This window comes from Cynocephalus volans, chromosome 3, assembly GCF_027409185.1.
Source record: "Cynocephalus volans isolate mCynVol1 chromosome 3, mCynVol1.pri, whole genome shotgun sequence".
Classification (NCBI taxonomy): Eukaryota; Metazoa; Chordata; class Mammalia; order Dermoptera; family Cynocephalidae; genus Cynocephalus; species Cynocephalus volans.
In genome coordinates, this window is record NC_084462.1 from 27642492 (window position 1) to 27667621 (window position 25130).

General features: G+C 42.8%; 1 protein-coding gene across 2 annotated transcripts; it reads right to left on the minus strand.

Moving 5' to 3' along the window:
- Window positions 1-943: 943 nt before the first annotated feature.
- BCL7B (BAF chromatin remodeling complex subunit BCL7B) lies at window positions 944-23620 on the minus strand. Of its 2 annotated transcripts, XR_010022944.1 has the most exons (7): window positions 23423-23620; window positions 19281-19356; window positions 6326-6422; window positions 3425-3595; window positions 2266-2345; window positions 1830-2000; window positions 944-1199 (listed from the first exon to the last, which is right to left on the minus strand). XR_010022944.1 is itself a non-coding variant. In XM_063090565.1 (6 exons), exons 1-6 carry the CDS (start codon window positions 23512-23514, stop codon window positions 1908-1910), a joined length of 609 nt encoding a protein of 202 aa, XP_062946635.1. In that variant the 5' UTR covers window positions 23515-23620; the 3' UTR covers window positions 944-1907. The 2 variants fall into 2 exon arrangements, 1 of the variants encoding a protein (XP_062946635.1); XM_063090565.1 differs by having other exon boundaries at window positions 944-2000.
- Between the last annotated feature and the right edge of the window lie 1510 nt (window positions 23621-25130).

Sequence of the window (25130 nt, forward strand, 5' to 3'; positions counted from 1 at the left end):
AAATTTGATTTCAGTAATTCTCTTTCCATTTATAGAAATCTTATTTGGTTCTTTTTCAAGTCATTTTCTACAGTCTCTTATTCATTATACGTTCAATACCTTCCTTTGTTTAAACATATTAAAACATACTTATTTATCTGTGACATTCATTTGACAACTTGATAGCACATGTGATGTGAAATTTTTAAAGAAAAAACAAACTAGGGATGACAAAATACACTTGGAGAACTTGGAGATTTGTCACATTCATGACACCTGGGGCCCCTATTAGAAAGGAGAGGAATCACTTCAGGGAATACTGAAATTCTTGAGCATATAGAATATAGAATTCTTTACAGCCATGATTCTATCATTTTCCTTAGGAATCAGGAAGAAAAAGGAACTCACTAAGGACAGAAGGCAGATCTGTGGTTGCCGAGGTCTGGGGGGAGGGGAGAAAGGGGAGGAAGGGACTGCCAATTGGACAAGAGGTTTCCGTTTGGGGTAATAAAAACGTTCAGAGCTAGGTAGCTGTGATGACTGCACAACATCATAAATGTACTTAGTATCAATCAACTGTACATTTTCAAATAGTTAAAATGGTAACTTTGATGTCATGTGTATTTTACCACAATTTTTAAAAAGTTAAAATAACTCATGTCCAAACTTACTTACTATGCTTAAAAAAAAAAAAAGAACTCACGAACCTCCTAAGCACCTGGGGCTGTGGAAAACACATCCATTGGTTGCAGTCAGTACACGCAGAGACCGAAGTATTATTCGAACTACATGACAACTTCACAGGCAGTCTCGAAATTATTCTCATAAGGAAGTGCACTCTGTGGGAGTAATAAAGCAATCGGCAGGGCCCAACCCACAGTGACTTCACAAGCACTCAGCCACCACCACCCCCAGCCCCTACCCCCACAACCTTCAAAAATGAAGCACTCAGATACCAAAGAAGACATATTTCAAATAGTTTAATTTTAAAAATATTCTATTCAGTGCTAAAATATGTCTTCACTCACTGTTGCCCATTTTCATTTTCTTAAACTTTTTGAAACAAAAAATAAAATCACAAAGTTCAATTAAACATGCAGATTTCAAAGAAAAGGAAACTTTCTAGAAACTCTGAGCTGAAGGAGTAATGTGGGGGACAGGTACTGCTGTCAGAACTTCAAATACTTGCTGGGGCAGTTTGTGGCAGGAGGCAGGGGATCCTGGAATAAAATGTATAGGTGAAAACAGAGAAAGCTGTGAGCGTGTGTGTATGTTAGGGAAAGGGGATGGTTATGGCAATGCCCAAATGCAATTAAGAGGCCCAAAAGAGGCAGGACAACCTCAGGAACGGGCAGAAGCGCCAGGATAACAAGAAATCTATATGGACTTTCTGCCTTCATGTGGAGCAAAACCCTTGCCTTCCTGGAGGGGGGTTCTTCCCTTCCCTCCGAAGTCTCTACCCAGTCATTCTCCAACAGCAGCCTACAGGGCCCCTAGCCCTATGGGAAAGCCCATGAATCTACAGTCTCCATTCAAGTTCAAGTAAGCCTAGGTGCTCTCTTCTCTAGAGGGCACCTTCCACATCTCTTTCTTCTCAGAGAAGTGCCAGCAGCTCAGTCCAGAGGTTCTGGAGCAGAGACTGCTACCTGGAGGTGACAGATGAATATTGGGATGGCTGATGCTCCAGCCTACTTGGGGTGCAAAAAGGACATGAATGCTCTTCTTCTCAAGAGCAAGCAGACACAGGTGCCAGGGATGGGGAGATGATGCTACATCCCCAAGTCCTATGTCAGCCTTCCAGCCCAGAAGGCTCATATGTGCAGGCTCTGGACCCCAGTGCTTGCCCTTACCCCAGCAACACAGCTCGGCCAGAACCAGAATGCAATAAATAGAGGCAGGGGCCAGGAGGCGAAGGGCGTGGGGACGTGCTAGCTTTCTGATGCTGTCTGCGGCACTGCAGGTTGGTCCACACAGAAGCGCTTCAGGGGCGGGGCACCTGAGTCTTCCTCTTCCTCAGCAATCTAGGAGCAGCCAGAGCATGGAATGATAGGGCCATCTCTCTGAACCAGAACCTCCCCATCTACCCGAACTACAGCCCGGAAGCACACCCTCAGCCTTCTCGCAGATGACCAACTTCTTGCCCAGCCTTACAACCCAGAGACACCAGCTGTCCCAGCGGCCTCCCTACTCTACTGCAGCACATTCAGTGCTACAGATCCAATCTCTAATCAACAGAATCTCGCCTTTTTTTCCTTGGAAACTGGGAAACCCAAAGTGACTCCTTACCTGTGTCTCTAATGGAACTGGTTCTTCCTTCGTGAGGGTGGGAGGTTCATCAGCCACTTCTGAGGCAGGCAGGGAGGGCTCTAAAACAGCAGCGAGGTCAGCATGAGTGCAGGGCCATCCTGAGGCTGGAGGCTCTTGAGAAGCCTTGGCCTCAAACTGGGGGAGCCTCCCTAAGAGTTATGTGGAGGTGACGCTGTGAAGAGGGAGGAACACCGGCCTAGCGGTCAAATGTTCAGGCCAGGTTGGGCCAGAGTCTTGCTGAAGAGCCAGTCACTAACGTACATGGGTAAAATATGGCTAGAGGGCAGAGGGTGTCAGTGCTAGGCTGGGGAGCTTGGCCTATTCTGGAGACATCTGGAACCAACGAGCAGCTCATCTTGTCATTCTCCAGCCCACACATCACACTCTAATTCAGTCTCCCAGTTTTATGAGAGGGCTGCTACAAGGTTTAGATGAAATAACATATGTAGGGAGCTAAGAGCAGTGCATGGCTCTTTGTGAGCACACAATAAATACAAGGGTCTCCAAAAAGTTCATGGAAAGATTTGTATTCTCTTTTAATTCTCTTTTTCCACAAACTTTTTGAAGTAGCCTTGTATTTCTATCTGTGCTATAACAAGAAATTCGCATGATATAATGCAAAGAATGTGAACTTTGAAATTAGAAAGTCTTAAATTGACATCCAGTTCCACCAGTTACTAGCTATGCGATCTCCAACAAGCAATTTAACCTTTCTAAGCCTCTATTTCCTCGTCTGTAAAATAGAGACAATAGCTGCTATCTCACAGGGTTTTTGAGAGAATTATACCAGTCATCAAATACGAAAAGTTCCTTACACAACACCTGGCATTCAACTGTACTGCTTGTTTTCTTCCCTCATTCTGTGAAATAGTAAAATACAATCATTCCCCCAAATAGCCCCAGCTGTTAACAAATGACTTAATGCTGCCAGGCTCTGAGGCACACTCTCTAACCTCTTACTCTAAAAAAGAGAAACATCAAGAGGAGGCAAGAGGCTGGCTGGTTAGCTCAGTTGGTTACAGCATGATGCTGATAACACCAAGGCCAGGGTTTGATCCCTGTATCAGCCAGCCACCAAAAAAAGGAGCAGGAAACAAGGCCCCTCCAAGATGCTTGTCCTGGGTTCACTGAGACTCACCCTCGAGGATCTCCTGGCCCAGAGTGGGGGGCTGGGAATCATCTGTGCGGAAGTCAGAGGTGTGTGCTGGGCTCAGGGACTCGCTCTGCTGGGGGCTGGGGCTTGAGTTAGTGCTGCTGTCCACCTTGAGTTGATAGACATCGGACACGGAACTCTGGTTGCTATTTTCATCTGAAAATCAAACACAACAAAGACAACAGCTGAGCGTGGTCACTTTCCTCAAGAGGAACTCAGTGAAGCACCAAGGACCTAGCACCTCCTTAGGCAGCCGTGGACACAACCAGATACAACACTGCTGCACATACCCCATGAAAAGTGGACACTTGTGGGGCTTCTATGCACTGCAAATTATCAGCAGAGTCTCAATTGATTAAGCATTTTCTATTTCATAACATGTTTTAAGCACAGATGCAGCTGGAATCTTTAAGTTTATGCAATGCTTATACTTCAGAAAGGTCAGGATATGCTTATTAATCCCTTCTTCGTTACCCACCAGTTACAGCTTGAAGCTGGTATTTTCTCACTGCCCAGCAAAAGGGAAGGGTGTAGCTCTATCTCTGGTCAGTACTTCCTAATCTTTCTCAGGTCAAAGATGTGCAGAAAATGATAAAATGTGTCTGGCACTCTTGGGTACCTGAAAGAGGTTGGTGGTTTCTGGAGGTGGCCAGCTCAGGCCCTTCAGCTGCCTGCTTGCCCCAAAGACTGAGGGATTCCCACCTGGGAGCTCTTTCTGGAAGCTTATGTAACCACCTACAAAAATAGGCACCAACAACTCCTTCGTCTCCTTCACCTCCAGCAGCAGGCACCACATCGGATCTATCCTTCTCCTCTGAAATCACCTGTGCTCATTCCTTCCTCTCCTTCTGCCTTGGTGACTCACTGACTGTGGCCCGGCCTCTAGCAACAACCACCTATCTAACTGCCCTACCTTCAGTTTCATGTACTCCAAACTGTACTTCACACCACTGCTGGAGTTATCTTCCCAAACCCTTTTATGGTTCCCTGCTGCCTAAAGGACAAGTTTCACACTCCAGAGCTTCTTAGGGCAGGCATGAGATGGCCCTATCACAACACAGAAAACCCAGAATGGCCTCCAGTCTCAGTGCCTCCTCAGTTCTTCCACTCAGACTCTTGCCTCCAGCCAAGGTAGACCCTAATCCCAGGGCTGCTTCGTGCCCAGTGACTCTGCCTATCCGCTCCTTGTGCTGATATGACTTTCTTTTTCCAGGATTCCTGGAAAGCCCCTAATCATTCCAACATCCAGCCCAATCATCACTTCCTCTGCAGGGCCCTGTCTCCCCAGCTCAGCTAGGTGCAAAGGACCGCTCTCCTTTATGCTCCCATTGTGTGCTGTGCACACCTGCATTTATTATTTCACACATGCCTGCCTCCTTCCATTACATTCTGTGTGGGCAGGCTCTGTGGCTTCGTTGTCCCTGACTCGCAAGTGCAATACACAGTCCCTGGCACATAGCAGGCATTCAAGTAACGGTGACTGAATGAAAATGAGGAGATGGTGACCAGACTGAGGAAACGGAGCTTCATATGTCTCCCAGAGCTTTATGATTTTTGAACACCCCACACAGAGCTAAAGAGAACCCTTTCCTTGTGTTCTTCCAATATTACACTGACCTTGGTAGAGTTCGAGGGAGAAGAGGGAAGGGGATAACTGCACCCTGGGTTAGCTTCAAGTCTAGTTCCAAAGAGAATGTCGTAAGCCTGCTCTAGTCTTTACTCCTACAAAGATCACTATCTTCAACACTAAAAAGGAAGTACCATTTTATTACAAAAAGAATAAAGTTCTGTCACTTTTAAGCTTAGGGAAACGCTCTTCTCTGAGCATCAATTTCCTTCAATAGGGATGTTAATACATAACTGCCTGGTTTCTATCGCAGGCTGACAGAGGATAAAAGTGAGAAACTTAAATAAATATGCTTCATAAACAATACTGCCACACAGGTATAAAAGGTAGTATTAGAACCACAGTGCCAACAGGTGGGACTGATCTAGGAGGCAGAGCTTGTGCTCACAGTGGACAGGCAGAAGCCTTGGCTTTGAGTAGCCTACTCTAAGGCACTATCATAAAATATACAGCTAAAGAAAAGAGAGCTGGCCAGTTAGCTCAGTTGGTTAGAGCATGGTGCTGGTAACACCAAGGTCCAGGGTTCAACCCCTGTACCAGTCAGCTTCCAGAAAGAAAAAAATAAAGAAAAGAGCTTCTGATACAGAAAACCAGGACCTAGGGCCGGCCCGTGGCTCACTCGGGAGAGTGTGGTGCTGATAACACCAAGGCCCCGGGTTCGGATCCCATATACGGATGGCCGGTTCGCTCACTGGCTGAGTGTGGTGCTGACAACACCAAGTCAAGGGTTAAGATCCCCTTACCGGTCATCTTTAAAATAATAAAAGAAAGAAAAAAAAAGAAAGAAAACCAGGACCTAACATGGAATCTGTCACATACTAGTTAAGTAACTTTACGTACATAACTTTACCTCTCTGAGCCTCAGTTACATTAACTGGAAAATGAGGATGTTATCATCTTGCAGGGCTATTGTGAAGTTTAAATAAAAAAACTTCTGTAGGGCCAACCCCATGGCTCACTCGGGAGAGTGCAGCGCTGGGAGCACAGCGGCACTCCCACCGCGGGTTCGGATTCTATATAGAGATGGCCAGTGCGCTCACTGGCTGAGTGCGGTGCGGGTTGCGATCCCCTTACCGGTCACGAAAAAGACAAAAACAAACAAACAAAAAGAATTAAAAAAAAAAAAAAAACTTCTGTAAAGTCCCTAGCAAAATACCAGCAAAACAGTACACACTGAAGCAACACATAGAACTATTATTGTTATTAAGTCCATCTAAGTTTTCTTTTTCCTGCAAGGAAGACATACCAGTACAACTCACCCTGGAATTCAAGAAGGAGAGAGGAATTGGCTGAGGCATCAGAGGGAAAGCCATTAGGTTCCCGGGCTGCTGAACTGTTCGATTTTGACTTTTCTTTCTAGAAAAGGAAAAAAAGAGGAATATGACAGAGCCAAGCAGGAAACTTGTGCAGAGGAAGAAGGGTGCTATATGAGAGACCACAGGGATCTGGATTAGGACTGAACAGGAATAATGACAGTGATGTGAGAATCCAAGGACCCAAAGAATGAAAGAATCCTGGGCAAAGTGCTTCTCCTCAAGCCTTGGTGTCTCTGCCTGTAAAACGAACCTTTCCAGCAGAGATATCATGAATTGAAAGTGAGAGGCAGGTGCATATGTTCTACTAGAGCGTCCCTGGTACTCTTCTGCCCTGATCAAAATGCTCTATCCAACCCTTCCCTATATGGATGGGCGAGAAACACAAAACACTTATTTCAGAAAGATTCCTGTTTTAGTAGCACGAAACGTACAAAAAAAGTGAGAAAAAAAAGTGAGTGAAGAATGAAAAAAGTCGAAAAAAAAGTGAGTGAAGAATGAATTTCTACTTAGACAAAAGGAGGAGTCACTATATATGTAATGCACACAGCAACAGGACCAAGTGGCCCCTGTGAGCTCTCTTCCTGATCAATCATCCTCATCCATTCAAAATGATCACCTCATGTCTGCCTTTACCTATCACATCATTTCTTTCACACAGGATGTAGGTTGCATGTATAGGAAGGTAAGCACTAGCCTGCTACAAAGCCCAGGGTGAAGGAAATAATCAATCCAAGCATTTACAAATGAGAGCCTCCCAAAAGCCAAAAGTTTAAATCTGGGTAGTCTCAGACTTACCAGTTCATACTTTTCATACATGTCTGTCTATTTCAGATGCACTGTACTAGTAATACAATTTAGTTTTTGTTAATAACTCTCAATCCTATCTCTGTAATAAATCAACTGTACACATTCATACATGTCCTTCCCTTCACTTTTCATATGCAGATATAACTTTAAAGTAATTGCAAACACTTTACAATTTTACTACATATACTACATAAACACAGTTGCATAATATTCTATTATACTATAATTCACTTAATCACTTCCCAACTATTAGACATTTAGCTTTAACTTATTTAAGACTGTGCTTAACTATTGCTATTAGGAATAAAGCCACAATGCTCAACTTTCACTTTTTTCTGCATTTTTTTATTCAGATAAATTCAGAAAAAGTATTCCTTCTAGATCAAAAAGTATAAACACATCATTTTTCTTAATATACACTGAATATCACTAAAAGACATGGCACTTTATTTAGTATACTAGTTTCACAGCACCCACGCCAGCATTCGGCTTTATCATTACTTTTTTCTGATCTCTCATTTATCTTTAGTTTAATGATTCTGTGTTTGTATAAAATATGTATTCACTGTAGGAAATTCTGAAAATACAGAAAAATAAAATCACCTGTACAACCAAAGACAACCTGTACATATGTCTGCACAAGAAATAGGATAATATAGTATTATAATTTGCTTCTAGGTTGGCCAGTTAGCTCAGGTGGTCAGAGCACAGTGTTATAACACCAAGGTCAAGGGTTCGGATCCCCATGTCAGCTAGCTGCCCCCCAAAAAGAAAATCTGTTTCTCCTCTCCTACTCACCATATTGTAAACATCTTCCTATGCCACTGAATAATCTTCTACAACATCTTTTATAATAGTTACAAAGCTTTACAAGATACCAGTACACAATAACTTAGTGTATGCGCTACAATATAATTTGCTTGAAATTCTTAAGTATTATGAATGATACTGTAGATTTCTCCTGAAAATAGATTCCTATAGAAAATTTCTATAACAGAGATAAATATTTCGAAAGCTTTTAAGTATATATGACTAACTTGACCTGTACAAAGTTTGTGCCACTTTACTGTCCCATTAGCACTATCCCACTCCCTTGTCTCCTTGACATTTTTATTTTTTTTTCTTGACCAAGTTGGTAATTATTATTTTCCATTTTTCCTAATCTTATTGATCTATGCTAGAAGGTGGCACACTACCACGGACCACTGGAGGGGAGGTAAATTGATGGACCTCAGAGCCCAGCTCAGCAACCAACACAAACACTGTGAGAAGCCCTTGGGAGAGACAAAGGTGGCTGAGTTTGGGGAAGGGAGGAGGCAGTTTCTAGCAATGTCCTTCCCCTACATATACACACTGCCCAAGAGATTTAACTGCCTGACCTTTGGCCCCTATTGGTAATGGCATCACTGGGCCAGGGATGGGTGGGGATTAAAGGGTCCCTACAAAGCCCCCCTAACTTTTACCCACCAACTCCTTGGGTTTGGCATCCCAGTACTCCTTGAGATGGCTGCTCCCAGATAAAGGTAGCACCTGGAGGATGGGTACTGGGGGTTCCCTGGGGCAGGAGAAAATGTCAGCAGGCAAAAGGGAAAGACTGAACCCTGAGGCTAACCCCAGCCCTTAAACTCATTTAGAGGAGGGAAAACCAGGGCTCAGGCTTCGGACCTCCCCTCAGTTACATATTACTAGCCAAGGCAGCTGAGAGTCCCAAGGGAATAAGAGATGAGTACACAAAAAACTAACCAAACTCTGGAGGAAAACAAGCACCATGAAAGACAATAAAGAGAACAATCTATTAGAAGCAGCAAACTAATGGGACAGAAGAATTGAAATTAAACATAGAAAGTCTCCTCAGAAAGATAAGGATGATATTGGAAAGTTGTTTTGAAGAAGAACCAATTGAGAAAATTTAGTATGAAAAATATAATTGTTCGAAATAAAAATTAAGTAGTGAGTTTAATAGCAGAAATAGATACAGCTAAAGAAAAGATTAATGATGGCCAGCCACCAAAAAGAGATTAATGAGCGCTGACAGGTTAGCTCAAGAGAGTGGTGCTGATAACACCAAGGTCAAGGGTAACAGCCCATACAGGCCAAATGCCAAAAAGCAAATAAACAAACAAACAAACAAAATGAAAAGAAAAAATATTAGTGATCAAAAACTGGGTTAAGAAACTCAGCATGCATCAGGAAATGATAAGAAATGAAATGAAAAGAGAGAAAAGTTAAGAAATAAAGCAGCTAGATGTACACATTACAGGATATTCCACCAGAAGTCCTGGGATATCAAAGACAGATAAGAAATTCTAGAAGTTTCCAGAAAGACAAGTAGATCACTTACAAAGAATCAAGATCAGGTGACATCAGATTTCTCAACAGCAACACTGAAAGCACAACACTTGAGTAACAGCTTCGAAGTGCTGAAAGAAAATCATTTTTAACCTAGAATTTCATATACCGGTAAAATTACCAGTTAAACATGAAAGTAAAACAAAGATAACCATATTTTCAGAAAGTTTTCCCCACAAAAATAACACCAAGGTCACGGGTTTGAATCCCCGCACAGGCCAGCTGCCAAAAAAAAAGAGAAAGTTCTCCCCACAAAAACCCTCTGTGACAAAACTCTTGAAAGATGTAGTCCAGCAAGAAGAGAAATTAATCAAGGAGAAAGCAATGCCATAGGAGCAAAGGATAGTAAATAAATGCTTACTTTGTCTAAATAAGCAAGAACCTAAACAAGAAATATCTGTAAAAATTCGGAACTGAAATTCCAGTCAAATCTAAGGACCATCTAAGGACCAGGGAGGAATGGAAGTGGGGGTGGGGTGGAGACCAGAGGTGGTTAGTGTGTTGTGGGTGTTTTCACATTCAGAGGGAAAACAAGGAGTTAGATAAGCTTTATACATCAATAGGGAAAAATAAAGAGTACAAGTCTTATTAGGTTAGAAATAGCCAATAGAAAATAAAAATATGATGAAGAAGTAGTATGTAGAACTATCAAATCAGCAGAAGTAAATCTGTCTAGATTGAAGTAAAGAGAGAGGGGGGAAAAAAGTGTATTATGGCAAAAATCCTTGCCCACAGAATTTTTTGGTGGTCACATTTTCCCAGCCTTCCAGGCTGATGGATACACCACAGGCTATTCTGAACATGCATAGTAAGTGTACATGTCATGAGGCAATGTCTTGGAAACACCTTGAATTCACGAAAACACTATTTGCCCATCCATCCACTCTTCCTCCTGCTGCCTGGAACCTGTAACATATGTGATGGCTGGAGATTGGCCTTGGAATATAAGCTCAAAAATGAAGCAGAGGAATAGAAAGTTGTTGTTTAATTAGCATAGAGTTTTAGTTTTGCAGATCCCCTTACTGGCCAGCTGCCAAAAAAAAAAAAAAAAAAAAAAAATAGAGTTTTAGTTTTGCAAAATGAAAATCAAGAGTTCTGGAAATTGGTTGCACAACAATGTAAAAGTACTTCACATAACTGAACTGTACACTTAATAAATGGTTAGGGGCACTGGCCAGTAAGCTCACTTGGGAAAGCGCGGTGCTGAGAGCACCAAGTCAGTGGTTAAGATTCCCTTACCAGTCATCTTTTAAAAAAATAATAAATTAATTAAAAAATAAATAAAATAAAATGAATACAGCCATTATTCTCTAAAAATTTGAGAAGAATAAAAAAGGATCAGAAAGCTAGAAGAAACATGGATTCCTAGGAACTCTTTTGGAGACAAACCACCACATCAGCCTAGGATTTCCTCTAAGATAAAGAACAGAATTACAAGACACACCAGTCAAATATGAATCAAAAGGAAGACAGGTTACAAATTGTAATATCAGACAAAATAGAATTTGAGGTGACGAAAGGTTGGACATAAAGGGCAAAGAGGGACATCATTATATACTGGTAAAAGGAATAACAGGTCAAGATGATATAACAATCATGACATAAACATACATGCATCAAAAATGTAGCTTCAAACTACACAAAGTGACAACTGACTCACCAGCTGTCAAGAAGCAAACCCACAATTTCACACAGTCCTTTCAGAAACATATAGAAAAACATACAACACAGAAGGTCTGCATAATACAACCATGGCTTTTCAGTTAAAATGTATTCCCTGTTTAAATTGCTTGTAGTTTCAGTAAATTTCCATTTACTAAACTCTCATTCTGTTTCTTCCTATCTGCCTTTTTAAGATAACGCTTCTGGAGCAGAAGTCTCATTGTGCACCCTAAGGTATTTTTGCAGGACCTATGGAGTTAGCTTGGCCCAACACAAACTGAGGTGGGTTGGTTAAGCCTGCAGACCTCTCCACTGAGTCTGCCCTGATGTCTGATGGGTTGTCAGATGGCCAAAGACTCCACCTCCAGCTAACATCACCATTTTTCTGAACATGCAAAGGCATGCAGACGGCTTGCAGCACCTGTGCAGATTGCTGGGGAACTCCTTCAAACCTTTTAACCAGTTGCGATCCCCATGCGTTGCACCACCCCAACCACTTCCCCATAAATACACCTCCTCTCCTGCTGTGGACAAGATGGATTTGAGATATATATATCTCCTGTCCTCTCACTTGGCCACCTTGTGAATAAACCTTTTTCTCTGCTGCAAAGACTCATGCCTTCGTGTGTGGCTTTCCGTTGCATGACGGCACCATTTTCAGTATCAATGACATCATAAATGCTTCAATTGATTAATTTCACACCTAGACAGTGTATTTGTTTCAATCACAGTGAATGCTCCGGTTAAATCAAACTAAAATTTGGCCCAAGAAAGCCTCTGTATTCCCATACTTGAGCTCTTACAGAGGAACTGCAACCTAACTTAGTATGTAAACAAATTGAAAATCTAACTTAAAAGTGTGCTTCTGTAACAATAGCTGAGTCTCAGCCAATCACAGCAGCCATACTTCAGCCACTCACAGGCAGCCAACTGTTTAAACTGTGTTCAAATAAGGCAAACCCCAACCTGTAACCAATCCAGCTGTTTCTGTACCTCACTTCTCTTTTCTGCACATCACTTCCCTTTTTCTGTCTATAAATCATAACTGACCATGTGGCAGTGGCAGAGTCCCTCTGAATCTGTCCTGATTCCAGAGGCTGCCTGATTTGTAAGCAGTTCTTTGTTCAATTGAACTGTTAAATTTAATTTGTTTACCAAAGTTTTTCCTTTAACAGTCCAAAAATCAAATCATGAACCTGGTAACAAGAGAAGTCCCAATTATCCCAAAGAACTAACATCCTACCAATTCAGTAAAATTAAAACAATTTAAAAAGAATAGCTTTAAAAAAAAAAATCTCCCTGGGGCTGGCCCCTGGCTCACTCAGGAGAGTGCAGTGCTGATAACACCATGGCCACGGGTTCAGATCCTATATACGGATGGCCTGTTGGCTCACTGGCTGAGCATGGTGCTGACAACACCAAGCCAAGGGTTGAGATTCCCTTACCAGTCATCTTTTTTTTAAAAAAAGAAGAGTAACCCCAGTAAAACAAAAAAGGAAATAACAATGGCAAAAACTAACAAAACAGAGAACAAAGCAAACAAAAGAAAAGATTAACAAAAATTACAAAATAATTCTTTATAAAGATTTTAGAGGCTTCCCATCAAGATGGCAGAATAGACAGTCCCCAACATCACTCTCTCCCACAAATCAACCAATTTACAACTATAAAAAAGCAACAACAGCCGAGCTGGGGCCACTAGAGCTCAGGGGAAGAGGAAGGAGACCTACAGAGTGCATGAAGGCGGGAGAAGCCATGATGAGAGAAAAAAAAAACTGCTCCAACCATTTTGTGCCGCAGCCACTTTAAGGCTGGAGCTGCTGAGCGCACGGAGTAGGAGCAAAAGCTGCAGCTGTGCCCTTTGGAAGAAGTTTCTTGGAGGCCAGGGGAAAAGAGGGCCTTGGTGGCCCCCAGGGCAGCAAGACCACTAACAGGGTTCCCATGGACCCACATAGGAGCAAGGAGCCACAACAATTGAAAAAAAGGAGCCACTCAGAGGCCGGTGAGTCATCGCAAGGGACTGGTGCACAGCCTGTACCATGGGAAGTGTTTGGAGAACAGATGGTAGGGGAGATAGGCCCTCCAGGGGAACACTGTGGCACTACAAGGACAGCTGACCAGCACCCCAATCAGCAACGGACCACTCAGAGGAGACTGGTCAGGAAGATAGAATTACATGGGGGTGCAGTTTGATGAAAAGACTCAGACCCACATCAGAGTTTCTACACAACCCAGGTGCAACAGGTCGCTGGAGAGTCAGAAGTACCTATAAAGTCAACCATTAAAACCTGAGCTGCACAAAAAGCCTTCCCTAGGGAATGAGCAGCAAAGCAGCAATTTAGCTCAACCACAGAGTTCAAGTACTGGTTCCCACAGGAAGTTCCCCCATTTTAGAAGTAAGCAAAGGACAAAATATTAGTTCCAGCCCAGGCACACCACCAGTACCTCGGGCCCACCCAGGGACCTGAGGCATAGAGCCAGGGTCCAGACCCCCCTCCTACAACCAGGCACACAGCAAGCACCAAGGAGCATGCCAAAACCATCACCTCCATGTGGGTGGCCCACCACAACCACAATAACCACGGCTGCCACAAAAGCAGCTAGACACCACAACCACCATGCAGATGGTCCACCAGCTACTGGAGTGCACTGACACAAGGAGAGTCACCAGCAGAGACCAAAGAAAAGAGGATGTCTCTCTCCACAAAGCCCGTTCCAGAGTGACAGAAGCATCTGCTCTACAATAATATTAGGGGACCTGAACACACCTCTCCGCATTGGACAGATCATCTAAGACAACAAATCAACAGAGTAACCATTACTCTTTCAGAAGGAGAGAAGAAATCTACGGTAATTAAAGGGGAAGGGTTAGGGAGGATGATGGGGAGAGATTGGACAAGAGGCATAAAGAATAAGTACAATTTGTAACAATACATATGCAAGTAATATTGATTTGATCAACATGTCAACCCTGAACCCCATAAATATGTATAATCAATTACGATTCAATAAAAATTTTTTTAAAAAAAAGATTTTAGGAGCAAGATGACAACATAGTAGAGAAAAAAATGAAAATAAAATAAACACAGTGAAAAAAGGCAAAATAATTACCAATATGGGCCAGCCATGGCTCACTTGGGAGAGTTTGGTGCTGATAACACCAAGGCCACAGGTTCAGATCCCTATATAGGGATGCCCAGTTAGCTCACTTGGGAGAGTGTGGTGCTGACAACGCCAAGTCAAGGGTTAAGATCCCCTCACCTGGGCCGGTCCATGGCTCACTCGGGAGAGTGTGGTGCTGATAACACCAATGCCACGGGTTCAGATCCCATATAGGGATGGCTGATTAGCTCAATGGGTAAGTATGGTGCTGACAACACCAACTCAAGGGTTAAGATTCCCTTACCGGTCATCTTTTGGCGGTGGGGGGAAGATCCCCTTACCAGTCATCTTTAAAAATAAATAATTAATTAATTACCAATATAACAGATCTTGAAGTATAAAAGAATATTATGAATATATACCAACATATTTTAAAACTTTGATCACTGTTCTTCAGCAGAGGTACTGCTGGCATTTTGGACAGGCCACTTCTTCACTGTACAGGACTAAACCAAGCACTGCAGAAAATTTAGCATCACTGACCAACGAAAAAATGCCCTGCCACATAACTTTTTTTGGTGGCTGGTCAGTATCGGGATCCAAACCCTTGACCTTAGTGTTATAACATCACACTTTAATCAACTCAGCTAACCAGCCAGCCCTCCTGCCTGGGGATGTGGGAAAAAAGGGAAGATTCAGCACTGCCCAATTTAAAGAACCACTGACCTATTTGCAATGCATGAATTTCTGGAAATATACATAAAGTTGCCAAATAAGCACAAAAAAAGGAGAAGATCTAAATACATCAATCACCATTAAAGCCACTGTAATGAAAATCAACACCCCTCCCCCAGCCAAAGGCCCATACTGTACTAAAGGTGAGTTCTATCAAACTCTCTCATCTGACACAAGTTGGTCTAGAAGTCAAAAAAGAGGGGAAACTGATGAATTTGTTTTAGGAGGCTGGGGGAATTGTAATACCAAGATAAGGTAAAGATAGCATATAAAAAGAAAAATTAAAGACCAATTTCATTTAAGAACCACATACAAGAATCTCAAAATAAAATATTTGTGAACTGACTGCAACATTATAAGAAAAAAAAAAAGGATGTCCAAATAGAGTTTGTTTTAGGAGTTCAAGAATGGTTCAATGTCAGAAACTTTGTTAATATAATTCACTGTAATAACAGATTAGAGGAGGAAAATCACATGAACATCTCAGTAAATGCAGAGAGAGTAGCTGATAAAGACCAATATCTATTCATAATTTTTAATAAATCTTAGAAAACACAAAAGAGAAGGCCTATCTTCACAAAAACCTACACCAAGAGATAGTTCATCCCATTTAAGATTAAGGCATACTACAAATTGACAGTAAATAAAACAGTCACTCTAGTGCACGCACAGATAAAGTAACAAAATATTCAGAATAGAAAACTCAAAAACAGATATAGATAAGAATATGGCATACAGTAGAGAAGACAGCACAAATCAGTGGGAAAAGGATAGACTAGTAAACAGTATTAGAAAAAACTGCTCATTATATAAAGAAAAATTAAAATTGGATCCTTACTGGCCAGCTGCCGACAAAAATAAAATTGGATCCATATCACTACAATATTTTTTAAAAATCTACATGGACTAAAGATCTAAATGTGAAAGTCAAAACTAAAAAGCTAATAGAAGATGCGGAAGTTCTTTATGACTACAAGACAGGGAATGACTTTGAAACAAGACCCCAAAAATAAAAACATTAAGGAAAAAATTGATTAATTTGATGCAAAAAATTAAAGGACATTACTGACAAAGTTAGCAGACAGGTGACACACCAGGCAAAGACATCTGCCACGTATAAAACCGACAAGAGGTTTCTATATCTAGAATATCAAAGAAACTTTGAAAATCAGAAAAGTAAAGACGGGAAATCCAATACAAAAATAAGCAATATATAAGAAATCAGAGAAGAGGAAATCTGAATGGGTAAAAAGTATCTCAAGAGATTAAATGATCAACCTCACTAGTGATCAGAGAAATGCAAATTAAACAAAGAGATACCACTTTACACCTATGGGACCAGCAGGTGTTAGGAAACTGGGAATGTCAAGCTGGTGACAATGTCGGCAAACACGAACCCTCAAGTGCTACTGGTGAAGTGTACAACAGTGGTGCAGCCACTCCGGAGGAAGACCTGCAGCATTTAGAGAAAATGATGATGTACGTACACCCTATAACAGAGCAATCCTACTCCTGAGCATCTAATCCAGAGAAAAACTACAAGTCCTCAAGGTGACAGGTATGAGGGATGGTCACTGCAGTCATTTGTGCTACCAAAAACCTGGGCACAATACCCAGAAAGAGACACAAAAGCAGACACTTGAAATATGACAAAGGTGGCTCTACAGGGCATTAGGAAAATGGTTTTTTCAATAAATGAGGCTGAGACAAATGTACACCCACATGAAAAAACGTGAAATTGGGCCCCTTCTTTGCACATACACAAATATCAACTACAGAAATGTTTTAAGTGGGAACAGAACAATACACTTGTAGAAGATTACATGGAAGAATATCTTTATGGCCTCAAAGAAGAAAAAGATTTCTTAAGACATTTAAAAGTACTAATTACAAAGGAAAAGATGATTATTTTGTCTACATTAAAATTAAAAACTTGTGGGCCGAGCCCGTGGCGCACTTGGTAGAGTGCCGCGCTGGGAGCGCGGCGACGCTCCCGCTGCGGGTTCGGATCCCATATAGGACTGACCGGTGCACTCACTGGCTGAGTGCCGGTCACGGAAAAACGACAAAAAAAAAATAAAATTAAAAATAAAATTAAATTAAAAACTTGTTACTCAAGACACCATAAAGAGAGTACGAAGCCACAGATGAGAAAATGTATGGAGAGTGGGGCCGGCCTGTGGCTCGCTCGGGAGAGTGCGGTGCTGCTAACACCAAGGCCACAGGTTCGGATCCCATATAGGGATGGCCAGTTCGCTCACTGGCTGAGCGTGGTGCTGACAACACCAAGCCAAGGGTTAAGATCCCCTTACCGGTCATCTTTTAAAAAAAAAAAGAAAAAGAAAAAGAAAATGTATGGAGAGCATATAATCAATGAAGGGCTTATGTCCAGAACATAGGGAATTCTACAAGTCATAAGAAAAAGACCACAACCAAATAGAAAAATGAGCAAAGGATTTAAACAGGCACTTCCTAAAAGAAGAAACCCAAAAGACTAATAAACACTGAATAGTGCTCAGACTCTTTAGTAATTACATAATTATGCATCAAATTAAAGCCACGATGAGATATCTTTACACACAAGTCTCACACCACCAAGTGTTGATAAGGATTTGGAGGAATGAGAACTCACATATTTCTGGTGGTAAACAATAAATTGGTACAATCACTATGGAAAATAGTCTGGCATCAGTATAGGTCAAAACACACAAACCTTAAGACCCAGCAATTCTACTCCTAGAAATGTATCTTAGGAAAACTCATTCACATGTTCACCTGGATACCAAACAAGAATGTTCATAGGGGCATTGTTCCTATTACCCCAAACTGGAAATAACCCAACTATCTATCTACAGGAGAATCAGAAAGATATTACAGTACAGTCATATAATGGATATACAGCATACATCGCAATGAAAAGAAACAAATAGCTCCAAGACAATATGAATGAATTTTACTAACATAATGCTGAACAAAAACAGCAAGACACACAAAAAACAAAAATAGATATTTTATGATGCTGTTGATGTAAAGCTAAAAATGTTTATAAATGATTAGAGGAGTAGTAAGAAAAGCAAAAGTAGGAGAGTGACTACCTCTAGAGCATAGGGAGGGGGATGTTGGAAAGAGTTACAAAGAGGTCTTCTGGGGGGTTGACAGTGCTCTATCTTTTGACATGAGTGGTTTTTATAAGGGTATTAGGTTTATATTTATTCATTATACTGTACGTTTATGTTTTATATACTTTTTTGTGTTTTATATTTGAATTTTTTTAAAACTAGGAAAAAGAAGTTGGAAACAATCTGGGTATTTATCACCCAGGAAGGCGTAGATAAATGTAGTCACTGCAAATAAGAGGATACAATGCAAGAGTCAGAAGTAATAACTCTATTTCCATTTACAGATACATGAAGAATTCTCAAAATCGAGGATTAGCAAAAGAATAGAAAAAGTTTAGAACACAATGCTACATATACGTAAGTTTTGCAAAAAAAAAAAAAAAAAAAACACATATGAAACAAAGCTATGTATTTTTTTTTTTTTTTTTTTTTTTTTAAAAGATGACCGGTAAGGGGATCTTAACCCTTGACTTGGTGTTGTCAGCACCACGCTCAGCCAGTGAGCGAACCGGCCATCCGTATATGGGATCCGAACCCGGGGCCTTGGTGTTATCAGCACCGCACTCTCCCGAGTGAGCCACGGGCCGGCCCCAAAGCTATGTATTTTTCAAGAATATACAGGAATCCAAATAAACCCATGGAAATGAATCAGAAAGGCATATATCAGAATCAGAGAGGCATAAACACACATAAGACACGTACAGGACAGGGTAGCTAACCAGATAGGAACAAGTGTCAGCAAACTTTTTCTTAAAGGGCCAGATTATAAATATTTTAGGCTTTGTGAGCCATTAGGTCTTACGGCAACTACTCAACTCTGCCACTGTAACTCAAAAGCATCAACAGACAATAAGAAAACCAGTGGGCGTAGTTGTACTCCAATAAAACAATACTGACAGGCACAGGGAGCAGGCCTGTGCTGCAGTTTGTCAAGCCCTGGAAAAGCAGTTTGGGTTAAGGGAAATAATAGAGAAAGGCCTTGCATGGACCAATGACAGAGGGTGCCTTGAATTATTTTCTACTCAATTCTGGGGAAATAAATTCATTTATAATTAAGAGACAATCAAAGAAACAAATGACAAAAACAATACCTTTCTGTTGTTTTGATTTTCTTCTACACTTACCTCCTTGCTGTCTGTCACAGGAACCCACTTAAATATCCTAAGGGACGTGTCACCCACAGTCACCCACTTTTTCTCCCTAAAAGAAAGACACGTCTTAGAATTGATAAAACAGTTAAATAGATTTTCTGTCCATAACTTATGCTTTTCTACTTCTCAGCAGATCATTCCTTCAATCTAGAATGCCTCTTAAACTTACTCTCTATCAAATTATACCTTACCTTTTGGTGCAAAATCATCCCTTCCAGAAAGACTTCCCTACCAAATTCCTTTGGCTCTGAACCCTCTACTAGCCACCTGTCCTCATGTACAGTGTACCAAAGCTTTTTTTCCTCACAGACTACACCAATATAGAGTACAAGCACATTTTCAAACCCAGGTATTTACCTAACATCATTATTTTCCAAAATTAATTCAATTCTGCTAATATTTATACAGTCCTACAACAGAAGGCACTGCAGGAAGTAAAGGATGCATAAGATATAGTTCCTATCTTGGGCACTCATAAAGAATGAAGAACGTAAGGAAATCACTAACACATGAAGGTGAAAAGGAAGTTAAGAGGGCTGAAAGACAAAGACAAGGCTATCGCGAGGAGAGCAGAACTCCTATCACTCCTGTGGAATGGGGTGAAACATGACTCCACTTAAAAATAATCACAGGAGCAGGACAGGATGCTACTGGCTAACAAAGTGTAAGCCTTACACTGGCTTCTGGAGAAGGTAAAGGCTGAGCCATGAGAAGACTGCTTTAAGGTTTTACTTTACAGAGGAAGTAACATTTGGGATATGCCTAAAAAAAAATGAGTAGTTTTCTGCCCCCAGGCACATACCTGAGGAAAGACAGAGTCATTCTAGAATAAGGGAGTAGATTATGGACAAGCAGAAGTGGGAAGCTTGAAACTGTATTTGGGGAACAGCATGCAATCAAGTTGTGGGAGATAAGGCTGGAAGGTAGTTTAAGGCTGTTTGGAGAAAGGATTAAAACTCAACCTGATAGTTGAGGAATACACAACATACACACACGCACACACACGCACACACGCACACACAGCACCATGTCGCACCATATTCTTTTCCATTTGCATGTGAATTACTTTGCGTGCTTTTTCTCTTTATCAAAAGTGTATTTCTAATCATACTGTGGGAATGCAGATGTCACTTACTGGAGAATAATCTTCAGCGAATCTAGGAAGAGATCTACGTCGGCAACCAACTGCCTAACCTCATCTCCTTTGCATCAAAAGCCTCAGAAGTCACTTATGGACTCAAACCATAAAATATAGCACTCGAAACAGCAATTCTAATCTGTCTGTAGCCATAGCATCCTGTTTGCTCACGGGTCCCTTCTGGGATACCACTTATTAAATGGCATGACAGTTTTTGCCTTTTACAGTGTTTCTTATCTATCAGCCAATTTACCAAATTATAACTTCAGTAAAGATGACAGGCTATCAATCTTCAAAATCTCTTATCACTCCATTATTACTAAATATACAGATAAGTAGAAATAAACTTATAGGACAGACTTTTTAATTAAAATAAATTTGAAAAAAGAATGTTATGACAATTATAGAGATAATCTCTAAATCTCTCTAAGCTGATCTTGGACTGATTGTGCCTCCTCTCCTGTCTCCACTTAAAGGTCTCTCCAAGGAATAAACAGTACAAGAAAGATACTTCCACAAGGACTGGTAGGTGTGGAAGTGGTAGGATCTCATCTCATTTTGGGTTACCAAGACTACATAAAGAAAGAGAAAACTATTCTGAAGAAATTTTTAAATTTCAACCCCGAAGTTCAAAACTTTGTAAAAATCCTTTTGTCTCTCCTTGTATCCTAATGAGATAAAAACAACAGAGATTACCACTACACTCAGAAAATAAGTGAAGGCATAAAGAGGAAGGAAAGTCTTGCCCAAAGCCACTTTCTAAATCACTACTAAGGAGGCCCCACAATTCTACCTAGACCTAATTAAATTAAAATACCACTCTTCTGAACTTGCCCACAGAGCACCTTCAATGTGCTCTAGGGCCTACAAACAAATGGGTATAGAAAAATCATTCCAAGAAGTTATTTCTCTAAGCTTGCCAGGCAGAAAACAAACTTATTTTAAGGGCCACTGGTAACCTTAAGAGGTGCTTGCTGTCAGCAGGAACAAGGATCAAACATAGGAAGGTGCTTTGTCACAGATGTGAAACAACTTCTGAAAGTTTCAAGTCTGAATTTGAAGCTACAAAAAAGCAAAAAAATTGACTGTTGTTGCTGTTAAGCAAATAATGACATAACTGAAATGTAAAGAGAGACTGTGATGTAAAAGAATGAACTAAAGCCTTAGGAAATTGAAGCTAATTCCTGAACAGGACACTCCACTTCCTCATTTATTCAACATATGTTTAATATACAAGAGCATGCACCAGGCCCTGGGGATGCAGGGAACAAGATGTATGGTCCCTACTCTCACAGAGCCTGCATTCCTGCTGGAAACAGTTATCAACAACTCATTTCACAATCAGTCAATCATTAGGTTTAACCATATCAAATTGCTATTTTCATAGATTAAAATGTCTTATGGTTCAACCTAATACAACCTAATAGAAAGTTCGATGCAGGGGACCTGATCTAGGTTGAGAATCTCAAAAGGTCCCACTGAGGGAGCAACTTTTCAGCTAAGCTAGCAGTTAATGAGGCAAGGGTGAAAGAGAGAAGAGAGAAAAGGATGTCAGGCAGCAGGAACAGCAAGTGTGGCTCCAACTGAAAGACAGCCAGCATCCTGGGAAAGAGCCAAGTAGACGAGGCAGGAAGGATCTTCTTTGGTCTTTATCCTAAAAGCAAGAAGAGGCCACTGAAACATTACCTTCAAAGCAGAGGAGTTCTATGATAAGACGTACACTTTAAAAAGATCACTTTGGGCTGGCTGGTTACTCGGTTGATTAGAGCAGGGGGCTGATAAAACCAAGGTACAGGGTTCAATGCCTGCACCAACCAGCCACCAAAAAACAAAAATAAAAAAATCCCTCTGATATTTGAAGTGAGAAAAACGAAACCACTCAGTGCAATGTGACGAATGCTTTGGGGAATAAGCAAGAGCCAAGCAGGGAGCTTACAGGGAGGCTGGAGCAGATGAGAGGATGGTCCTCTGGCCTGGGGCGCTTGGGGGGGGGGGGCCAGAGATGGTGAACAGAAAGGTGTGCCTATTCTTAGGTTTCACCAAAACCTAGCATGATGAAATGCGAAGGGAGAAACCATGAATTATTTAATTAATATTTATACTGAATTTCAACTATATACGAAGCCCCTGGATATGAGAAAAGAAACTTCCGTCCTGTGGGGAAATGGGCAAATAAACACGCAAAGTCCTCAGTACCGATGCCCCTACAGGGGTGGAGGGTGAGGAATGGAAGGCTTCCTTGAGAGAACTAACTCCTACCTGGGCTTTCAAACTATTCGTAGTAATCAGCGGAAGAAAAGGGCTCATGAAGTTGACTGTGAAAGCTTAATGTGATGATGCATCGGAGTTCCTAACTGAAAACAGGAGCTCAACCAGCGTCTTCAATGAACTTTACAGGAGCCGTTTCCCACCGACTCTACTGACAGCTCCCAAGGCACCAAGAGAAAATGCCAACCAAGGGAAAGAGAAAGGTTTCCGTTTCGATGACCACGCTCGCTCCCGTGGCAGGCAGATTCAACGAAAAACTCTCACCAAACTTCCACGACTTACTACGTAGAGCGCTCAGTCTGGCAGGCTGAAGCCATTCGACGATTGTTCGCTATTATCATGGGGTAGTTCAGAAACGCAGGAGGGGATGCAGCCCCGCAAAGAAGTAGCGCTGATCCCCGGGAGCGCCCGGTACAGGTGGGGAGACGGCGGCCCCGCGGCTGGAGCGCGGCCGGAAGCCTGCAGCCACGCCCGGGCGGCGGGCGGCCGCGGCAGGTGGGCGGGCCCGCGAGCCAGGCCGACCCGCTGATTGGCCACGGCCGGCGCGCCCTCTCACCTCACGCCGACGCCGAAGCACCCTCCTCCCGCCGTCTCCTCCTCCCCCCTCCCCCAGCGCCGGCCGGCCGGCTCCCACCCAGCCCGTCAGTCCTGCGCGCCTCTGGGCCTGGGCCCGCGATCCTCGCCGGCACCCTCGACTCCGGCCGCTCACCATTTCCGCACTTTCTCGATGGCCGCCATCACCTTCTTGATGTCGTCCTTGGCCCGGCTGCGGGTCTCCGCCCGGACCGACCGGCCCGACATGGCAGCGGCGGGAGCGGTGGGGGCCGGGGCACTGCTCCCAAGACACGGGGGATCGCGCGCCTCACGCGCCGCCGCCCGCTCGCCGCCGCAGCGTCACCGCGCCGTAGCCCCCGCCGCGCGCGCGTGCGCGAGGGAGCGCGCGCACCCGCCCACCCCTTGGGGCTGGAGGCCTCAGCGCGCCTGCGCGCCCTGCCCCGGGCGTCCTTCCCTACCGCCACGGGAGTCTCCTTGTCCGCCACTAAGGCCGGCCGGAATGAGCGGCCGGGAGGCGGCGCGTGCTGAGAGCAGGGCGAGGTGCGAGGCGCTGCCGCTGGGGTTCTCAGTTATTTCCCAGGGGGTTCGGAGGTCGGCACCTTCCAGCTATGGCCAGAATCGTTGCAACAACACAGTTTATGGAGTTGACCTGCTGCCTCTCATGTCTAGCGCCCTTGCTCCCCAAATATACTGCTGTGTTCTAACCACAGGGAATTTCACACCATTCTTCAGGATGCCTTCAGGCCTTTGCACACACGTTTCCCACCTGGAGTTCTCTCTTATCTCTCCACCTGATGAACTAACTACTTTTCCAACATCCAGTTCAAACTCTGGCCTTTCAGGTTCCATCCTTGTTCTTACTTAGCACTCGTACTTCACTGTCTCATTTAATTCAGCGACTGTTGATGAAACAATGCTTATTTGCAAAGCTTGGTTCTTGATGCAAGGCTCTGTACCAAGAGTTTAGGACGTGAATGTTTTTGCATTCAAAGAACTTTTAGTTTCGTACGTAGAACATGCAGACCAGAGAACAGGTATTTAAAATGCCATTTGATAAATGCTAGGCTGAGGGAAGTACAAGATGCTATAACAACCCAAACGTAGAAAAAGTACCCTTGAGCTGACCTCTGAAAATAGGGTAGATGCTGTTGCTCCAAGGCCTGTGTCCACAGACGCTGTAGATGCACAATAAGTGTTTGGGTGAATGTTGAATCTTCAGGGCAGCTGCCTTGCTCTTTGTTCCTGCCCACTTGAAGGCAGGCATTTATTGATGCCTGCAGTATGGAGGAAGGGTCTTATAGCAGCTGTTTCAGGGGACATGCAGGAAGCAGGTTGGTTGTGGCTGCTTCTCTCACCTCTAGATACACCTCCTTCTGTATACCCCAGAGAAATGCCTAGCCAACCCTGAACTTGACAACAGTCTCAGATAATGAATGTCAGCCTTCCATGATCCACCAACATCATGGCTTGATAAGTATATGTCGTCTTGCTGGTGAGGGGGGGCAGGAATAGCTTCTGTCTAACTGCGGTGTTAAAGAGGTGGACCTGCATATGGAGGGAAAGGAAGATTCTAGAAATAACGGGATCTGTTTCTCAAGCCCAACTGAGAACTTGCTGTATGCCCTACAGGGGCGGACACTGGGTGACAAAGATGACTAAGACACACTCCCTGCCCTTGAGGCAAAGATGAGGAAAGCAATGGGAAAATGAGAAACACAGCAGAAAATGACAAGTGCCATGAGAGAGGCCAGCTCTTGAGACTTCCGCAGTTCTGTTCATGGTCCCCCTGGTTCAGGTACACAGCCCAACACCTGGCAGTTATGTCCAACTTCTCTCTATCCCCTGTCAAAGTCCTCTCCGGC